Here is a 20471-nt window from a genome sequence, read left to right as displayed (position 1 = left end):
GCCAGGAGAGCTGGGGGCACTGTCCGGAGAAGCCCAGGGGGCTGGTGCAGAACAGGGTGGGTGCAAGGTGCCCTTCATTTCGCTAACGAGTAATTTACCAGGACCATCTTTTAGTGGATCTGGGACAGGTTTGAAGGCAGGTGAACGATTTAAAAAAAAAAACACAACGAGGCAGTAGGACTGTGCGCTGTAACCTCACCCTTTCTGAGTAAGATCTGGAAGGGAGGAGGTTGTGCCTGCAGCCCGTCCTTTTGCGCTGCTAGTGCAGCAGGGATGGCATCAATCTCTGAGCGAAGTGTCAAAAGTAAACAAGCCGCCGGCTTTCCTTCCTTGCGCCCTCCCGTTCGCCCTCCCCGTGCCTCCCCAGGCGGCAGGCGCCACGTGAGGGGCCTCCCGCCTCAGCCCCGGCAGCTCCCCGGCCCGGCCGGGTGACATTTTCCCTCTTTTGTCTGCGGAACGCGGCAGGACGGAGCCCCCGGCAGGGGCGGGCAAGCTCCGGGGACCGCCGCCGCCCTCCTCGCCCGCTCGGCGGCAGCGGGCACGGACCGAGGCCGCTCCGCTCTCCTCGGGCCGCCGAGCCCCACCTCGCGCCGGGGCCGCCGAGCTCTGCCCGCTCCCCCCGGGCGTGGCCGGGCCCCGGCTGCCCGCCGGTCCCGCCCCTGGGGAGCGCCGTGTGAGGGGCCGCGGCCCCGCCGGGAGAGCCGGGGGGCTCCGCTCCGTTCGTCTCTTCTTCTGACCCGGGCTCCGCGCCCCGCCTCGGCTCCGTCCCCCGGAGGCTGCCGCTCGGCTCGCAGGAGGGAGCTCCGCGCAGGAAGGAGGCTCCGGAGCAGGAGGCTGGGTCCGCAGGGGGCCGGCGGGAGGCGAGCAGTGCCGGGCTGGGGAGCCGGCCCCTCGCCTCGATGCCGGCGGAGCTACAACAGGTGAGCGGGGAGGGTACGGGCTCCTTGGGCTCTTCAGTTTGGAGCTGGGAACTAGGGGGGAGCCTGGGTTGCTTTTTCTGCCGGAGCATTCCGGAGAGATTCTGCTTTTGTCTCTGCTGGGCGAACTGATGAAACGCGAAAAAGCAAGCTATTGTTTTCTTTGACCTTCTCGTCCTGCTCAATATATCTGCAGGGCTCTTTGACAGGGCATAGCTAGGAGTAGTGCTTTTTTAAAAACAGAGCTTTGCTGTTGTGCTTTTGCTAAGTGTTTGCCTTTCCCATACAGCACGCCGGCGCTTTCTCTTTGATTTTCTTGTTGAACATAGGGGGGAAATAACTTCAGTTTCTGACTCAAAATGTTATCTTCAACAAAAAGCTCTCTTTGCTGTCACCTCGTTAACCGTAATGGACTTAGAGCACTGTGGGAAAAGATTTCAAATGTTATTCTTTACCTTGGAGCGTCATTGGGCATTGCAGAGTGAAGCTGTTGCAGGCTAGATATAAATAAATCAAGATCACGTAGGTTCCAGTAATTTAGAGGTGCTTACCTTATTAACCCCCTTCACCTACCTTGTAAGCATTGGGAAACCCTGTAAATGCAGGTGGCAGCAGGGTACAGCTGCTCCTCAAACTTGGGTGAGGTGCTATAGTTTTTCTTAAACGTCCTTTCTCTTCTCCACATTTTTAATTTAAAACTGTGTGTTTTGGGAGAAGAAAGTAAAATGCACTGATAGTGCATCCATGGATTTGTGTAAGTTCAGCACACTGGAATTGTGAGAGGTGCTTGTTTGCTTTAATCGTGGTGTGAGCAACTTGTCCATCTCAGTAACAGAAGGCTGAGCCATTTCTCAATGCAAATAGGATATTGGTTTCTCTGGAGGGGAAAGTAGCCCTTTCAGCTGGGCCCCTGTGTGGTCATTTCTTTGTCTGTAGCTGGTCCGTGTAGCTGCTGCCCTGCTGCTCGAGGTTACCGAGCTCTGGGGTGGTTTGGGTGCCTGTTTGCACGTTGTGCTACCTGTGGACTTCTTAGGGAGGAAGGGATTTTATCGGGGTGTGTGGGCCTGGTCATACTGCCTGGCCTGAAGTTACTGTACCTGTCAAATTGCATGCAAAGGCTTGTTGATTTTGCATACATAAATAATCAGCAGGGTTCTTGGATTATTTTTTTCACTCAATAAAAGAAGAAGAAATGAGGCAAGGAGCAGAATGCTAACTGTATTAAAAAAAAAAAAAAAAGTCTAATGCATTTGGCATGTGCAGTAGAGCTGTGTTCTTGTCTTCTAGCTTTTCTGTTTGGGTAGGAGGAAAAGCTTGAGTGAGTGGAAGAGTACCGTTAATCACTTTAGGTCATGTATTTCAGTTTATTTGTAAATTCCTCTTCCATATCAAAACAAAACTAGAAAAAATCTCATGGTTTTAATTTTCCTGCTGCCTGTCATAGCAGAAGATCAAACAGAGATGTGTTATTTTGTCTTTTCTGATGGAAGATATGTTCTGGAATCATTCTGAGTTTTTTCTGCAGTATAACTTATCAGGTTGAAGCTGCAGTAGCATATTAGAGAAGGCTTTGCGTAATGAAAGGCAATAGTTTTAAACTGTGTTGTCAGAGGAATTTATTGTGCAGTTAGAGAGCCTTTAGAAAGTAATCTTTTAACTTTAATGATCACAATTAAGTAAAACTAAGCCAAATGGATAAATGACTGAGGTGAATGACAAATCTACACAGCCAATATAGACAAAAACTGAAGAGATACTAGAACAGATTTCTGCCACATTAACAGAAGACCCAACGCCTTCAGAGACTCCTTGCATTAAAATTTGAGAAAAGACGACTATTGAAGCATATTTAAAAATAACCAAGATAACTTCTAACTATCCTTTTGACTTCTCCTGAGAATAGTTATACTTCCTAAAGTTCTGGGCCACAAGAGCAGCTTTCTATCTCAGAAGACTGGTAGAAGAAATGTGTGCTGAAAAAATACTGTTGTGGCCAAGAGAGTAAAGGTTGGTGTCTCCTTCTTGGTGTTATTCCATGGCTCTTTCCTCTTCTACTGATGAGCTGACCAAGGATGAAGACTGCTGAAGTTTGTCCTTAGTATCTGCAGTATGAATTCTTCAGTGGCCTGAATGTAACAACAGAGTTCATGCAACTTGGAAGGATTGTCGAAGTCTGGGACTGTTAAAGATATTTTGGTCCACTATATGACATACAGCTTTGATCTGGGTCTGAAACTTTAAATACTGGCTTGCCTCAGGGCCCTGAAGTTGTGAAGAGGGAAGGAGTCTCAGTGATTTTTGTCAAAAAAAGTTCTGTGTTATTTCTGCTTCAGAGAATATGCTTTGTGAGCATTACTAATTCAGGCACCATGCTGCCCCTCCTCAGCACCTTGTCCCTGAAGCATTGTGCTAGAGGATGATACTGATGTGAGCAAGTACGAGATCTTAGATCTGGCAGGATGAAAAATTGGATAATGCATTAGTGACATACCTGATGGAGCCTGTACCAGCGATGGAAATCTTCTGGAAGAAATGTTCTCAGAGGTGCAGCATGTGAAGGCATCATCACTTTCCAAACAGCTGGGCAAATCGTAACGGAATAACCAAGTGAGAAGGGAGCTTACTTCTTAGCATGGATGCTGTATGGATTCACACGTGGACTCGCATAGAATGGGCTGCCCAGTGTGAGCGTAGGCCTGAAACAGCTCTGCTGTGTTCTGGTACCTGGGAGTGCAGGGATGCAGCAGGCTGACGCTGACTCCTCCCCGCTCCCCGAAGTAAAACCTGTGCCAGCAGTTGTGTAGCAGAGCTGGGCAGGGGGAACATGTTGCCATGACTTAGTTACAGAAGCACTGAATGATGTGCTGGAGCAACTGAGTGGAGGCGCACACTCCTTTCTGCCAGCCCTGCGGCGGAGGCAGGCGTTCCCTGCCGGAGAGCGGGTGTTGCAACTCCTCAGGCACTTGCTGGCAGGATGGCTTGGGGCTCAGGTGCACGGATGTGCCTTTGCCTCATAACACAGGCGTTTGCCCAGCCAGGTCCTTTCCTGTGAATGCAGCACAACACAGTGTGGGCTGGGAGTACCGAGGTGCTCTCGTTCTGAACATGCTGTGACATGAGCTGTTTTCTTATAAAAGAGCTGTTGGGTGCTTTTGGAGCTGTTGGGACACAAAGGTTCATAATGTCCAATTTGTGTATCTGTCTGTGTGAATGCAGCTTCGTAACAGCAACAGGTGTTCCAGGCACAGCATTCCAGTGATTGTGTTTCCTAAGCCACCTGTCCTAAAGGCCGTGAGGTGAGCTGGTACACGGGCAGCATTGGGAGATCTGCATTTTTTGCTTAAGTAGCCCTGCAGTTGCTAAAAATACAAGTTGTTTTTTTTAAGGCATGTACACTGAATATCTTTCATAACTTAGAAATATCCGTTATTGTAGATGAAATGGGAAAGAAAATGCATGGAGTCAAATGTCACATTTGAAACTGGATGGGCTGGGCATTTCTAACAAGGCTGTTCTCAAACACAATCTGAGGGGTTCGGTTCTGCCACCTGGGGTTTTAATACTGGCTTCAGTGAGAGTGGGGTCAGGGCCACTGAATGAATACAGTTGTGACATGTATAAGGTGTCTCTGTAGTTGGATGTTAAATACAGCATTTTTCTGAAAATGTATTCTAGTGTGTTCTCCATGTGTCTGTCCACTGCTGCATCTGTTCCTCCATTATTCTAAGGTAGTTTCTTCTGTTATAGCAAAATTGTGCAACTATATGCAGGGAAACTTCTTAAAAACTCCTGTTTTGTATGAAGTAAGCCATAAAGATGTAGTGTGCTTATTATAACATACTTCTCTTACCACATCTTCCTACTGCAGATCTTCTGAATAGCTTGTGCTAATTCAGGGAAGTGCTCCGCCCTCCTCCTACCCCTGGGACACTGCTCTGAGAGTCGGAAGCAAAATTGTTAAGATAATGTAGATTCTACTAAGGAAACTAAAATTTCACAAACTCTGCCAGTTGTTCTTCTCCTTGCCTGAAACATTTGTGGGTATGGCTGGGGGGACGGGAGTTTCACCTTCACTGGGTTACGAAGGCCCTGGCCTTTGCTGCTGCTGGTTTCCCAAGTTACACAGTAGGTTGCCCTCAGTCCTGCAAGCCCAGATGTTTTCAGGCTGTTCTGTGGGTAAGACCAGTGGACTGGTCCAGCTTTAAATCTGAAGTGAGCCATACACACTTTAGGAAAAGAAGAATTGTCTTTAATCACCGGGAGGCAGAGTATTAAGTAGATAGGGAGGGGGAAAGAAAAGGGCAAAAGCGTGCACATCAGATCTCATGTAACTACTCCTTCTGATTAAATATTATCTTTATGTTGTTTCATATCTCACGTGACTTGGCCTGGGAGTTCTGCATATGTTTGGTTTGGTCAGATTTTCCCAAGGACAGAGGGGAGGGGAGCGTGAAAAACAGCTTGTTCTTCATGGTCTTGAAAATTGCTGTTGTTCCAGAGGCGTCCTCTGTGCGACTGCTGTCGCCCAGCAAAGCTCAGCAGTGTCCAATGGTGACTTGGTGGAAAGTGGCAGAAGTTAAGGTTGCATGTAAGGGTTGATAGTGGATGGTTTAAGTAATTTTTATGGGAGCTTGCTTCTTTTTAACTCTTCTTTCCAAGGTATTTTTATTAACAGGAGTCTTACTCGTTATTTTATATTAGGCTTCAGTATTTGTCATAACAATGTGCAGACTTGTTTGTGCTACAGAACGTGAGAGAAGGAAATTAGTATTGGAGTAGCTTTAGTAGTAATAAGGTTAGGATAGTAAGAGGTGATGTTTAGTTTATGTTCAAAGGTTTTATTTCTAGTGAAAAATGTAACAGAATTTTGCTTGTGGGTCTCCCTGTTTTTTGTTTTGCCTTTTAAGGATGAGGGGAAATGATTATTCTACCCTGCGTCCCAACTATGGAATAAATAGCAAGAAAAAGGGTTCAAGAGTGAATGGAGTCCCTGAGTTAAATCTTGAGATTAGAGAGAGTATTACAAATGACTGATTAAAGGAAAACTGAGACTCAAACTTCGATAGTTTTAAATTTCACAGCGTCCTTTGTGCCTCATGTATTTCATTAGGTTGCTACCCAGCTTTGTTTTTCTTTCATTCACTTGTCTGCATGCCTAAACAGTGAACCAATGTAACAGTACCCGAGAGAGGCTTGGTGAGCACATAGAGCCTAAAGTTTTGCTTTCTCTGGGGAATCATAATTTTTTATATATACAAATGTGCAAGCAAGATCTCTTCTGCCTTACTATAAGGGGTGGTGTTTCCATGGACTTGGTGCTCCCTGTATACTGCAGTAATGTGAAAATTCATTACTTCCAGTGGTGTTCTCTGCCTCTTTGATGAGTCAAGCCCACACCTGCTTACAGCAGGAAATTGAAGTGCCTGAGTTTTCCCTTTTGGCTAATCCCCCACACCTATCCTTCACATCACAACTCTTCTCTTTGGCATTCAAAAAATAAAGTGAAAACTGTTCTAAGTAAATGTGGAGAATGTTTGAGCTTGGGAATTTCTGCCTCTGCAAGCTAAATCTCCTGGCACAGCTCTGAACTCTTATTTTTAGTAAAACTTTCACAGCCAAACTATTGTAATGTTCAGAGAAAGATGTTCCTGAAAGCCTGAAATGAAACCAGAATGTGAGGGCTTAATTTTGTATTGTAGATAACGTGTTTGCTTGGGGAGTTGTGGCTGCAGCAATATATATTTAAGTAGTATTAATCTGGATGTATGCAGTGTAACAGTGATCAGAATCATCCTGAACGTTCAGAAGACTTTTCAACTTATAAACTCGCCATTTATTAAGGAGCTGATAAGATATGCAGCACAATTTGTTTGTGGATGGTAGAGCCCTGAGATGTAAACGGTTCCATGGTTGATCAGGATTATTCTGCTGTTTGAATTGTTAACTCTTTCAAATTATTTGAGCAAGTTTTGCATCTGAAACTATTTGCATTTCTCTTTGAAATGATTCTCAGGGGAATTCAATGTTCAGGGAATAAAAGCCCTTTTGGCTTCCAGGCACAGCAGCATGTGGACCTTAGCTGGTTTGTTTTGTGATGCATTTAACAAAGAAATAAACCAGTGTTCGTACCAGAACATTATGCGAAAATTTGAGCTTTCCAAGCTTGAATGAGATGGAGTTAAAGTCCAAGTAGACGTGGAGAAAGGTTGGATAAGAAAACTGGTATATAAGACTAAAACCAATATCTAAGACTTTGCACAGTACCGCATTACAATAATGCGAAACAAATGGTTTTGAATGGACAAAATGACTTATTTGTAAAACAGATTATGCAGGTGGCTGTATTTTTCTGTTAACACCTCCCTGAATCCTTGTTAATCACCAGCAAACCAGAGCCTAGTTTTTTAAATGGAAATGGTGGCTAGAAGTCCCCCTTTCATCGGCCCACTGTTTTCTGTTGGCATAAATTCTGTAGGGTAACTGCTCTGGTTCTGCATGAAGTCCTGCTGGTGTTCTCCCAAGTATGTGGTTAGTTAATTTGTGTTAATGTGTTGTCGTTCCTAAACCTTTTTCTTAATAGAAGCAATGTTGACCAGGATAATCCTCCTATTGTTGGTGTACTTTAAATTAGGAGGAATGTGTTGTCATTTAAATTGAATCCAGCAGATGTTTTATGTTACTAACATCAACTACACTGGTTATCAGCTCATGTGGAAGAGCTTGGCAGTATGTTTTGGGATGCCGGTGTTGCCCAGTTGGGCTCTTTTGGTGATGTCTTTGCCATTTCAAGTCTCTGATGGATCCTAGATAAGGTTTTCACTAGCATAAGAGTGCAGCTCTTTATAGATCATTTTTATGACGCTCTAATGAGGCAGTGGTTATAAATACTCTTTTCCAGGGTTGTAAAAGATTTCAACTTAAATGCTAGATGTTGTGAAAGAGTGACTTTGTAAATGGCAGTTTTTATTTATAAAGTACATGTTGATGCTGTTTAAGACTGTAAAATCTAACTCTCGCTGCTTTCACAGCATCTGTCCATCAGATGTCCCCTTGAACTGTTGGATTGCTGGCTGACTTTCTTTTTTAAGAGTAACTAATAATATTAACAGTTGCCCTTAATGAAAAGCAAACGGTTATTTCTGTGCTTGTAACTTCAAAAGCTATATAGTTTTGTTACTTGCCTGAAGTGCTGCTTGGCTTGTGCATTCTCATGCCTTTGTTTTCTGTTGTGTTGGTAATGTTTTGAAATCAGGTGCTGCAAAAGAAATAATTTACTGTTTAGTTGCTTTTCCTTTTATTGCTACTAGATAAGTACAGTCTTATCATCAGTATTTGAGGAGAAATTGCATTCATATTTTATGAGCGTTCCTGTGATTCCTGAATGCTCCTGAGAGAGGTGATTGGACTTCAGGGGTGAGGTGTTTCCCTCTGTCAGGTGTTCTTCTTCAGGTAAGAAAGGGAGCAGCTGAAAGCCCCTCGTGAAGCCGCAATTGACTGTCCTGTTCCTGAGCAGCACAATGTGGTAGGCCTCACACCTCCCTGGGGCATCGTAATGGCAGTACTTAAAACATTCCCCAAACTTAACAATTTGAGATGTACATAATGTCTTGGTTACACGTGCATGGAAGCCTACATTGGCATGATTAGGTCTTCAAAACCAGTGTCATTTGTAGTGTGCTGTTACAGGTGAAGTGGTGCCTGCCCCGAGAAGCAGCGTGGCTGTTTGGAAATAGGAGGGGAAGCAAAGTTGTCCTCTGGAAGAAGGGAGGCAGCAAGCTTGGTCCATGGGATCGGTTCCAAGGAACACTGGGTGGTTGGGTGAGGTTAAGTACACGGGGATTTGTGGATGAAATTTCAGTGAATCTGTTAGGTGGAAACCTTGTCCTTGCTTTCTCCCGCTGGCAGGCAGGTTGCTAGGTATTGAACAAAATGTATGGAGTCTTTCTGAAGTCTGATAGTTAGGGCATTAATTCACTTCTGCAGGGTGATCGTGTCCTAGTAATAACACAGTGTCAGAACCTAGTGCTGCAACTCCCATCTTTTTTTCTTTTTTTTTTTTTTTTTTCCTCCTTTGGTCGTGGTTTTAATAAGCTCATTGTACTTTCTGGAGCTTCATTCTGCCCTTTGCCCAAAAGGAATGGACTACGAAATATTTACAAGATTTCTGAAAAACTGTGTTGTGCACATTAGCATATGTAAATGGAAGTTAATTTATGTAAATGTATGCATGATGAGGAACATTTCATATTTGTCCTTAGCAATTTCATCTTATCTGGGTCATTCTTTCTCTTCCTGTCATGACATGGTGTTGTACTACCTGAGGTTAGAATGTGTCTTAGTTACGGTGACACATTTATCTTGTTTTTTATGATGTGATCTTATCACATCCCATCTCTCTTCTTTTTCCTATTCAGCATTTCAGCCATCAGCGACAGTCATGCCACCAGCTAGTGGCACAGTAATACCAGGGGTGTGCAGTAGTGCGTACCTTTGGTGATTTTTAAGGGTAATGTTTTGCTTCTAATGTATGATATTCTTTTTAGCAGGTTATTTCTGGGGGGAAGAGACATTTGTAATTACATCAAAACCAGCAGCCATCAGTCATTTTAGATGTAGAAGACAGCAAAAAGGGCTTCCTTCAAAAATGTTCAGTAAATTTGAAGCAAACAGAACGTGACTGTGTTCTTCTCCCTTAGCTGCAACAGTAGAAAGAGGTGCAAAGAAGTGCTAATTAGTTATTTGTGTAACAGCAACAGAAAGATCTTTGTACTTGCAGTTGTAGCTTCTATATTTTAATCCACAAGAAGTATTTTCCATCAACTCTGCGAGAATGTAAAGAGAGGGAGAATGCCGTTCAGTTATTGCAAATGTCATCACCCTTTTTAACATGTTGGATTTTACATATATTCTTTTATACTATTTGTTTGAGGACCAAATCTTCAAAGAGAAAACTGTTGCAGTACAGGCAACCAAAAGTGAGGAGCAGATTTCAAACAAGCTAGAGTACAGGAGGGCTGCAGCAATCCACTGAACACTTCTAAAGATCTGGCTGCTGTTTTTGGTGCATATATAGTTTTCTGCTGCTTAGTTTTTGGATCTCCAAATCATGTTTGTGTTTTAGTTACATGGAATCTGTTTATTTTACTTCCTTTCACTAAGATGACACTTGAAACATTCAGCCTAATAGTGCGAGTTTTCAATGCTCAGATAAAATGTGATTTTCTTCCTTTGCTGCTTCTACCAAGAGGTGTAGCAAATATTCCGTAATGCCTTTTCCAGGATTGGCTGCATTCCAGAGGCTTTCCAGAAGAGACCCTGGCAGAATCAACATCTGCCATGTACAACAAGATACTAAAGGAAGAGTGTCCGCAGCAGCTGAAGTGCTATGTGTGCTTGTATAAATATACTGCAAATGTGTGGGTGTGTTTTGTGAATTGTTGCTCTTTGAATTTTCTTGTTTTCAAAGAAACTTGGCGGAGGTGCATTATGCGGATACTTTTTTGGCAATTGGAGTCACAAAAACATTTACAAAGACTGATGGGTTCTTCCCCCATGCCCTTATCCCTCCTTCCTGTACTTAAAATTCCCTAAAGTGTTCTATTTTATTTTTTGAAATCCACAGTTTTCTTTTAAAGGGGCAGAGAATTAGCTTTCTTCTGGGTATTAAAATCTAGGTTAACTGGTCTTTAAAATCTTAAGGTAATGATGGAAACGTGCTGCTTAAACCCATTTATTTACAATTTTAAATGTTTGCAATGGATCCCAAAGACTATACTTCCGGGTGGCTAAGAAGTTGGGAAAAGGTACTTTTACTCCTTAAAACTCCACTTCATGTTCTCCTGAGGAAAAATATCAAGGTAGCTCTGACACTTCATGCAGTGTGTAGTAAATAGAAATACTGTTTTGCAGTTCTGATGCGTTGTATTTACCATAGCAGTAGCGGCAATGCAGCACTGAATGCCCACAGAATCACAGGGGCTTGGGGTTTCACCATGAGTGAGCACAGTCGGTGATGATCTCGTGAACTGTGCTAGGAAGCGTGGTTGGCAGTGGGCTGCACCCAGTGTGTGGAGATGGTGTGTGGTGATGGAACTGTTTTCTTCATTGGACAAAATAACCTAAATATTGACCCTGGCAAATGGTGAGAACAAATTCCTCATAAATTTTCACTCAGTTTGACTAGTTGTAACAGCAGACTGTTAAACGCACTTTTGGATTTTCTTTCTCTCTCTTTATTTTTAAACTGGTCCCTGAAACTCTAGATTGAATCCTGCTAACAGCACTCATGGTAATTTAGAGCTGCTGTGCCTTTTGGGCAGAACTCGTCTTGCCAATTCTGGTAGGAGCGCTATCGCAGTCTGGACTTCAGGCAGATAACGGGTCTCTCTAATCTCTTTGGATTTAGTTGAAAATTTGAAGTGGAAGAGAAGACTGTCATGAGCTGATCCCTTGCATTGGAAATGAAAGAGTTAAGAAGGAAAATCTGATTGCAGAGCTGAAATCTCAATTTGAACTTGTCTCTTGAAAGAAAATGCCATTCAGCACTGTTGCACAGAGTTATTTCATTCTTAATTTTAATTGACATGTCCCAGAATGCAACCTTCTCTTATTAATCTCTTACAGTGCAGGGATGGTTTGTGAGTCAGTGTGTCTGTAATGTGGGCAATTGCTGTGTTTTAAATTCAGGTCATCATTAATTTCCCTTTTGATACCAACATCCTTTCTAGTTAACTTATTCACTCACAAGGTTTATAAAATTTGAATGAATCTTTCCCTAAATAAGATGTTGGTCACCTCTGGGGATTTCAGCTTAATGACCTGAAGCTGCTCCTTTTTTCCTCTGTCTGTCTCTCCCTCGGTGCTGTGGATGCCAGCTGAACAGTTAGTGATGCTTTCATCGAAGTGTTCGTGCCTTGCCTTAGAGACAGGGGTATCCTGTAGAACTATAGTAACAGAAATATAATTGTTTTATTCATGGCTGTAAAAATGGCATCAATGTGCCACCTTTATTAGAGAAAGAAAACAAAATAAGCAGAAACTTGTGCTGGTGTAACATCAATTTTTCATTCCTCTTCTGGGTTTAATTAAAATGCAGTTATTTCTAAAGCCAGCGATAGCAGCAGAGCTGTGCAACTCCATCTTTAGGTAGTTATGAAGAGTAGAGATACTTTCATGAAACATTGATGAATATTTTATATCTCCAGGATTGATTATATTTCCCAAATAAGTTCTGTGGTTGTCCCACATTGGGTTTATCCCAGAAATTAATTACTATTCTTACAGGTGTTGACTGCTTTGTATGAAATGGGTGTCGGCTTCAAGAATCAAAAATGGCAGAGCCTAAAGACAATAATTGCAAGTATAGTGAAAAATTTGTGCTTCAGAACATGAACTTGTGGTTTTAAATTTGTTTTTAACCTGCAGATGAGGACAACTGCAGGTAAATCTGCTCACCAAGGACCGTTGAAAGTTTCACTGCAATCCGAACTTCGATTGCCACTTCTGCTTAGAAAGGGTAGGGTTAGAGCTACAGGTCTAAATGCCTTTGAAGTGTAAGTCTCCAGTGTAGAGTTTGTTTCTAGCTATGTTTTTATGTGGCTTATCTTCTGTGTCTTCATAGCTGCTTTTGTTGGCACAGTATTTTGCCAGTGTATAACATGTCGTAGTTATCATTTTGGAGAACTGAATCTTACTATATCACAAATTTTTGGGTAACATCAACTCCATCACTGAAACCGCGCATTAGAAGTATAATGATCAGGCATACTGCATCAGTGCGAGAATGTTTCAGTCTAAAAGACAGTAATTGAAGTCTCCTCAAGGCTTTAGCTTTTTAAAATAATATCCACTGTTCATCTCTTCCAGATTGATTGTGGTAATGTAGGTAGACTAAATAGTAAATGACAGGTAAAGGGCATCATGTGGTGCACTCTTAATTTTTAATTAAGTGTTCATTTTTTCCACATAAGCCTAAATAGGATTTGTATTGTTTTAACATGGGAAGTGGTTTTGTATCGTTATTGTTCCTATCTTATTGAAGTTGAAGTAAGCTTTTGTGTGTTACCCATCCTGGTGAGTCTGCATTGCTCCTCATGTAGATTTCTTCACTTAAACACAAAATGAGATTGTTCAGCAGGAGCCAGAAAGGGAGAGACTAACCAAAAGGCTTAGTGTTTCTTTTTATGGCTATTTTCTGATAAGACTTGAACACCCCTAAATATCAGGGGACAGAGCTCCCTGTTTTTGTCTATATAGCCAATGTCTCAGCCGTGCAGTTCTGTTACATGGTCTTCTTGCTTTAGTGTTCTACTTCCATTTGGAAAAAAAAATGTTTTGTTTGAATTTCAAGCAGGTGAATTAAAAATGCTGCATTTTAGTCTGTACTCTTGTACAGCTGTCTGACTGCCTTGGCTAGGGTGGGATCTTAATCAATTATTAAAGCACAGACTTGTTTGGGTTCTGCACTGATGCTGGACAAACCAGACTGCTGAAGTTCCTGGCTGGAGAGGTGAGTAAGAGAGCTTTGTTCTCAGCAGAATCATCTCTCTTGTGTGTGTTTCCTCAAAAAATGAAAGGATTCAGAATCTGTTAGCGTACCTGTATCTGTTTCTCAGGAGCTGTACCGTAAAAACTTGTAACGTGTCCCTGTGTATAGGGTTTGATTTACTTCTTAAACTTTCTTTTCTCTCTCCCCCACAGATACTCATATACTAGAGATTTGGGGGAAAAATCATTGGTTTTGTGCTGCCTATTGTTCAGTTAAGGTGCATATTATCAATGGTCACATGTTCTGCTTAAATATTTTATAAGATCAGTGTATAGAAGGCTAACACTGCCTTCTTTCTGTTGTCTGATTTCCACTTATACCTAGCTAGTAAGATAGGCTTGAAATGTGTATGCTTTTTAGCAGATACTTAATTTCAGGCATGCTTTGTTTTGAAAGTTCCCTTTCATTGTGCTGTAATGACAGAGCTTTGAGTAATAAGAAACTTTTTTGTCCTCATATTCTGACTGTAAAGTGCCGAAGTAATCTTGTACCTGCACTTGGGGTTTGAGTAGGGCAGAGTCCTGCGGTGAGACATTGGTGCCTTTGCAGCATCTCGTGGAGCTGGAGCCTGCTCCTTGGTACCGGGAAGCCTTGCTCACTTGGGTCTGCACAGGGAAGGAGAGACTGTTCACCTGGTGCTGTTCACCTTCTTGTAAAGCCAGTGGTTTCTATTCCACTTAAAATGCGTTTAATACAACGGCAGGTTTTAGTGATGGGTTTTTGACAGGTGTTGGGCTTGGGCGACTTTTGTGCTTTGTTTTGTTAGGAGCACCGTTCTTTCTAGGATCAGGCCCCACAGTAAAATAGAGATGTTCCAAGAAAAAATGATCTGGTTGAATCTTCTCCTGGCTCAGGGTGGACAAAGGTCTGTGCTTCCGTGCTCCTGCATGCAGCAGCATACAGTTGTGAAGTTTGGTACTTCTGGTCTGACAGCAGGAATTACTTGACATCTCTGCAGATGGTCTGCTTTCCACTTCTCTGCTGAAGTTTCCAATCAAGTATTGCAGAAATTTACATGAGCTTTGTCACTAAACATGGCAGTAAAAGGTCTCTGGACCATTTGCAGTTCAGTAGACCTTAAGACTCCTCGGGTACAGGTCCACAGTGGCTGAAGTTGCCACTGACAGTGATTGTCCCTAGATTTTTTGTCTGAGTTGCACTTCATTCTTATTTGGGCTAATGAAGAACTGCTGCTTGTTATTATGTTAGGGTTGTTACTCTGAGGGCAAGTGAGAACAGCTTATGTTCTAGTTCGGCCTCCAGAGTTTCACATGTCTCTGGAGCAGTGGTTTTCATGGCAGTGGTTTTCACTTTTCTCCCTTCTGTCCATCCAGGCAGATTCAATAGAATGGATTTTTGATTCTTTGCTTAGTTGAAGTTCTTCTAGGAACGTCAGTCATTATCTCTGAAGGCAATTTAATTTACAGGAAATGCATTCAGCTTCTTGCAGTGTGTGAATCAAGAAAATTTGAGTAGATAATTAATCTAAGGAACTGGAAATTAATTGGGAGGGAAATTGTTGCTTTAAAGATGTGCGAAATAATCACCATTTTACTATATTTAGCTATCTATTAAGATCTAGAGAAGATAAACCTCTACGGTCTGGTGCCCCTTAGTTTGGAAGGACAACACAATACAAACAGCCAAATATTTCTACTTTTGGTTCATTGGATTTTCTGTAGTGCAGAAGGTTAGCTGGCAGCTGTCAAAGTTTGACAGCTGTTGGGTACCTGCCTTGTTGTAATATACTTCTTAAAATTTCATTTCTCTTTGTAACTTTCCAGAACTGGAAGTCATCCACATCACTACGTAAGTACTTTGGAGCTCTGGGGCCTGGAGGCTCTGCTGTTCCTCACATTCGGTGGTGATGTTTGAGGAATGACCGCAGGAGTAGTGTGACCCTTCAGGACAGCCAGCTGTAACCCTGCTGGGTTGTCTTTGGGAGGCAAATGAGTTCCATAGTAGTGACAAGGTATTTCTGGACTCTCTCTTCGGGGGTAAAGCATAATGATGAATCATTTGAAGAAGTGTTTCCTCAGTTTTCTTCTGGACTTCAAAATGGCTGCCCAGTGGGAACTGCCACTAGAATTTGTTGTGCCTTGAAATCACCACTGAGTGGAAAAGCTAATGTTGGAAGCACACGTAGCATGTTTAAGGCCTTTTGGGGAGTGAAATGTTTTGAAGACATTCTTTTTGCTTGACATTGCATGATCTTAGCAGTCCAAAAGGCCCTTTATGTGGCTTAAATGCTACAGTCTGTCAGAGGAGATCCAGGCTCTGGGTTATCTTTGGGGGCCAGTGAGTTGCTACCAAAATAATAGCAGGAGGCTGTTAAGAGGAAGGTGTTGATGGCACAGCAAGTTATTTTTGCTGGTGCTGAGTTGAACTTTCAGCCATCTTGCGATAATGGTGCCACTCTTGACTTCAGTCCTTCCTTATTAGAGAAGTTGGATTGAAATGTGATGAATGAAGACTGTATGCAATGTATCAGCTGCATGTTTGTGTCTGACAACGACAAGGAGCAATTTAGTGAGAAGCACGTTAGTAGTCATAATATGCTCTGATTTAAAATCTAATTGAGGACCTTTTTCCTCATGAAGTGGCTGAGAATGTCTACGTATGGTGTATAATAATATAGGGCAACGTGTCAATATCATGGAGACAGCCTGGTAGAAATGATAGGGAATTAATTGCAGAAAACTGTGATGTAAAGGTTAAACATGCAAAGAAGTGTGACAGAGCAGGTATTTGTTATAGTCTTAAGAATATATTGCAGACTGAAAGAAATGAGACCACGCTTCCTAGCCCACTGTTTGGGACCATGTGATTAAAGGTACCTGATTTAAGGGTCTGATTTGTAGAACTGGGGCCTCTGAAATCTGTTCTCTAAATAAGTCAGGTCAGAGGGTGGAGAGGGTTTGTAATGATGATTGATGAACTAGTGGATTTTAAGGAGCTTTTTAAAAGAGAGATTGCAGAGCGTATGCGTGCATGCTTTGGCTCCTTACAGCAATCGTGTTAGCAGGATCAGAGCAGTCTGAAGGTGTGCTGAGACAGCTTCTGCTAGGCCACCCAATGCAGCCGGTGAGAGTGGAGATAAGAAAATGGGCAGGCTTTGAGGAAATCTCCACTTTTCTGGTCACCTGGTAAAGATAACTTAAAAAAATCCTTTTGCTGTTTCAGGCAAGGGAACGCGTTCTGGAGGGACTGTCAACGCTTTGTTAAGGAGAGTGTTGCAATCCTGGGGGCTGCGCTCTGCAGTGCAGAAATAAAGGGATGTAACTTCATGGTTATCTAAGGCAAAAATTCAGTATTTTTGGCTTTTGAGAAATCTGACTTTCAGACCCTACCTAAAGCGTATAGAAAGAGTGAGGGATGTGCTTTAAACTGTGTGGAACAGGTATTCAGGTGAATTTGATGCCTTAATCCATAGCACTTCAGTTTATAGCACGTTAACATTGTTATTTGGACAGACGTGTTGTGGGTTGAGTAGGTATCTAGAAGACAAACTGTTATAGAGTATTCCTTCCTTATTTTTTGTATCTGTATTTGGCTTTATGATGGGCAAAAGGAAGCTCGTGGTCTTTTTGTGTCTGGTTAAGAAAGCAGTGCTGACTCTTTATTTAGCCCCAAGTAAAGATGATGATCGCTATGCGTGCATTTATAGATGCTGCAGGTTTGAATGTAGGGGAAGCAATTCAGAAAGCCTTTGAGGTTGTTTCTTTTTTTCCTGTTGCTTTGCCTTAGGTGGGACTTGTCTCAGGAGGAATTAAAATGCAGATTTATACTTTCAAAAACAGTAGGATATATTTTGGTGGCTAAAACAGAATCACAGGATGACCAGCTGGCTGAGGTTGGAAGGGACTTCTGGAGGTCACCTGGTCCAACCTCCCTGTGCAACCAGGGACACCAAGAGCTGGGTGCTCAGGACCATGCCCGGATGACTTTTGGGTATCTTAAAGGAAGGAGATTCCACAGCCTCTCTGGGCAACCTGTGCCACTTATCAGTCACCTGCACTGTCAACAACTGATTCCTGGGTCTGGAACCTTCTGTGTCCCAGTTTGTACTCATTGCCTCCCGTCCTGTGACGGGGCACCACTGCAAAGAGCTTGGCTCTCCTTTGCACCCTCTGTTCAGGTATTTATACACATTGATGTGATTCCCCTTGAGTCTTTCCTAAGCTGAACAGTCCCAGCTCTCTCAGCCTTTCTTCATAGGAGAGATGCTCCAGTCCCTTAACCATCTTCACGGCCCTTTGCTGAACTGTCTCCAGTATGTCCAGGTCTCTCTTGAATTGGGAAGTCCAGAACTAGACCCAGTACTCCAGGTGTGGCCTCAGCAGTGCTGAATGGAGGGGAAGGATCACCACCATTGACTCACTGGAAATGGTTTACATGATGTAGCCAGGAATACTGTTAGCTGCCTTTGCTGCAAGGGCACGTTGCTGACTCACATTCAACGTGGTGTCCACCAGGACTCCCAGGCCCTTTCCAGCTGCATGGCTCCAGCACCTTCCTCCCCAGGGGCAGGACTTGGCATTTCCCCCTTGTTGAACTGAAACTGAAACTTAAGGTAAAACTTGCTGAACTTGAAGTGAAATTAATTCAGCATATATTTAGATGTTGTTTTTAAACAATAATCTTTGGCTTGAAACATTTAAAAACAATGCTGTGAACATGCCAAAAATGCTGAAAAATTTCAGACATGGCCTAATTAAAAACTAAAGCATGCACACCAGATATTTTTAAGCTCAGCTGACATTGTTAACAACAATAAGCTATTTTAGAAGGATTCTTGCTTATTTCATGCTGCTTGGAGCAAACCATTTACTGATTTTGATAGTTTTTTTGTTTGTTTCCAGAACCTTTCATTCTCTTCCTGTGAGATATGAAGACTTTTAATGCAACCCCACGAGGTGAAATAGCTCTGGTGTTGCTGCTTCTTCTCTCACCTGGTACAAATGGGGAGAGAATATGACTAATTCTGGGACACCTGAAACCTCACTAACTGTAGGTGTGTGAAAGAGCAGCAAGATAGGAAGACTAAATTACTAACTTGAGAAAACTGCCGGCTGTTTAATTATAAATTCTTGCAGGATGCTGAGATTTCTTTCTAGTTCAACAGAATAAGAAGTAAGTGCGTTGAACACCGTCGTTTTAGACTTCCAGGAAAAAGGTGCAAATGAGCGAAAAAGCAAAATGTAGACATCGTTCTCAGATTTCATTTCCTTTTATCTTGATGACAAATAAAATGAAGCTGCATATTTGATAAGGTTTATGTTTAGTTCTTTATCAGCTAATCATTGAGTGACTTTCTTTCTGTGAAGGTGGATGTCATCAGTGCCTTAAAGTCTGATGTGGAATACTTTTTTTGTTTGAATATGGATAACTAGCATGTGTATTTATCAAGATTCCTGCCCTCCAAAATTAAAACTGAATGTTTTACATACTGTTCTAGAGAATGATAAAGAGAATTTTAAATCTGGATTTGCTACTACCAAAACAGGCTAGAACAGAGTTTTGAAGTGTGATTGGAAGCCAAGGCAGAAAATTCAAGCTAAGTTCGACTTCTGTTTTTAGTGGCAATAAGAATTAAAAGGAGATTAATCTTGAGTTTTCAGTTCTGAAATAGTGTAACTGACATAAAGGGTTTGATTTAAATCCATGAGAGTGATGTTTTCTTCAAAACCAAATGCTGCCTATTGTTCTTGTGAGAAAGATGTAGAGTGGCAGGGTAAACCATTTCACTGTGCCTCTGATAGATAGATAACTGTTGGACTGTTTGAGTGAGAGAAGAATCGTTGTCCTGTTAACCAAAGCATTCTCAAGTCACAGTTTTCAATGCATCTTGAATTCTTTTAGCATCTATCATGCTGACCCCATTTTGTCCTTAGCAGACTGTTCCATGGCCCATCTCCTCAGGCTTTCACAGGTTCTCATTGAAGGCTATCAGGTCAGCACTGATGCTTTATAGTGGGGGCAGAACGAGTTCAGGTGCGAAACCCTTAACTCTGTGTAAATGACAGAGTACCTTTCTGTTCAGAGATGTCTTGATTAAATTACCTGAAGCTGAAACTGGATCAGAATTGCCATAGGTTTTACAGAGACAGGTTTAGTATGTCTAGAAAAACTTCAGTGTTTCGGTTCAGAAAGTGATGCCTTTAGTTACAACCATTGCAAACTGCCATCCCTGCAGTTGGGGCGTGCACTGTTCGAGGGGCTTTTTTGCAGAGGGGATTGTTAAACAGTAATTGGAGAACAAACATTTCGTAGTTCAGCAGTGTGGTTGAGTACAAGCCAGCTTTTAATTGTGGAATGCGAATCCCACTGCTGTTTCCAGAGGCATTTGGAATTGCAGCAAATGAGTTAGCCAACTGTAGGAGGATCATTTCTGGGGAAATGCTCCCTGTGAAATTTCCAGAGTTTAAGGGAACAGAAAGTGTTTTGTCTTCCTTTAAGATGTGACAGATGCTGGTCAGGTGGAGAAATGTTGGACTTGTTTTGCTTGTTGCTGAAATTGATGTGAGATTTCCATTCCAGTGGTTCTGAATAATTCCAGCTCCACATTCCTCATCCGACGTGATGAGGATGTAGCATGATGTTGATGTAACAGTGAGGTACCTTAACTGCACCATGGTTTTTGGAATGTGGTCACACACATTGTTACTGCCCAGAGAATGTCCTTGTTTTTCTTTCCTGTACTTGGAAGATCTATAAAGAACATTTAGAACCTCTTGTGCCATAAGGCTGCCTGGTTTTATTGATTTTTCTAGAGAAATAATCTGAGAAAAGGATCCTGGGCTTATCTGGTTTGTTCTCCCTCTCTCTCCATCCTCCATGTTGTATGTCTTATTTTTGTTAGGAGTAAAAGGAAGGTAAGAAGTCCACATGTAGTTAAGAGTAGAGCCCCTTTTGCTGCTGAGTGCCAGCTCTGAGAGCCTGTTATGGGGCCAAAGAAGAATTTGGTACCAGCGCTCATCCTGGGGAGCCCTGCTCTGGTGTCCTAC

The 20471-nt window shown here is 42.5% G+C and overlaps 1 protein-coding gene across 13 annotated transcripts in view; it reads left to right on the top strand.

The window, feature by feature from the left end:
• Positions 1-20471, top strand: part of ARVCF (ARVCF delta catenin family member) — a 270617-nt gene that overhangs the window by 120667 nt on the left and 129479 nt on the right. For 3 of the 13 annotated variants that reach the window (XM_035556862.2, XM_035556874.2, XM_035556877.2), the window contains exon 1: positions 650-920. The exons of 8 other annotated variants lie outside the window; for them this stretch is intronic. In XM_035556862.2, the coding sequence (XP_035412755.1) occupies positions 900-920 (21 nt within the window). In that variant the 5' untranslated portion in view covers positions 650-899. Of the gene's footprint in view, positions 1-643; positions 921-20471 lie in introns of those variants that run through there. 2 more of the 13 variants (XM_035556878.2, XM_035556860.2) reach the window with 2 other exon arrangements.

The sequence above is a fragment of the Cygnus atratus genome, chromosome 17 (genome assembly GCF_013377495.2).
Source record: "Cygnus atratus isolate AKBS03 ecotype Queensland, Australia chromosome 17, CAtr_DNAZoo_HiC_assembly, whole genome shotgun sequence".
Classification (NCBI taxonomy): Eukaryota; Metazoa; Chordata; class Aves; order Anseriformes; family Anatidae; genus Cygnus; species Cygnus atratus.
Note: the sequence above shows the minus strand (reverse complement) of the source record. Positions and strands in the feature narration are given on the sequence as shown.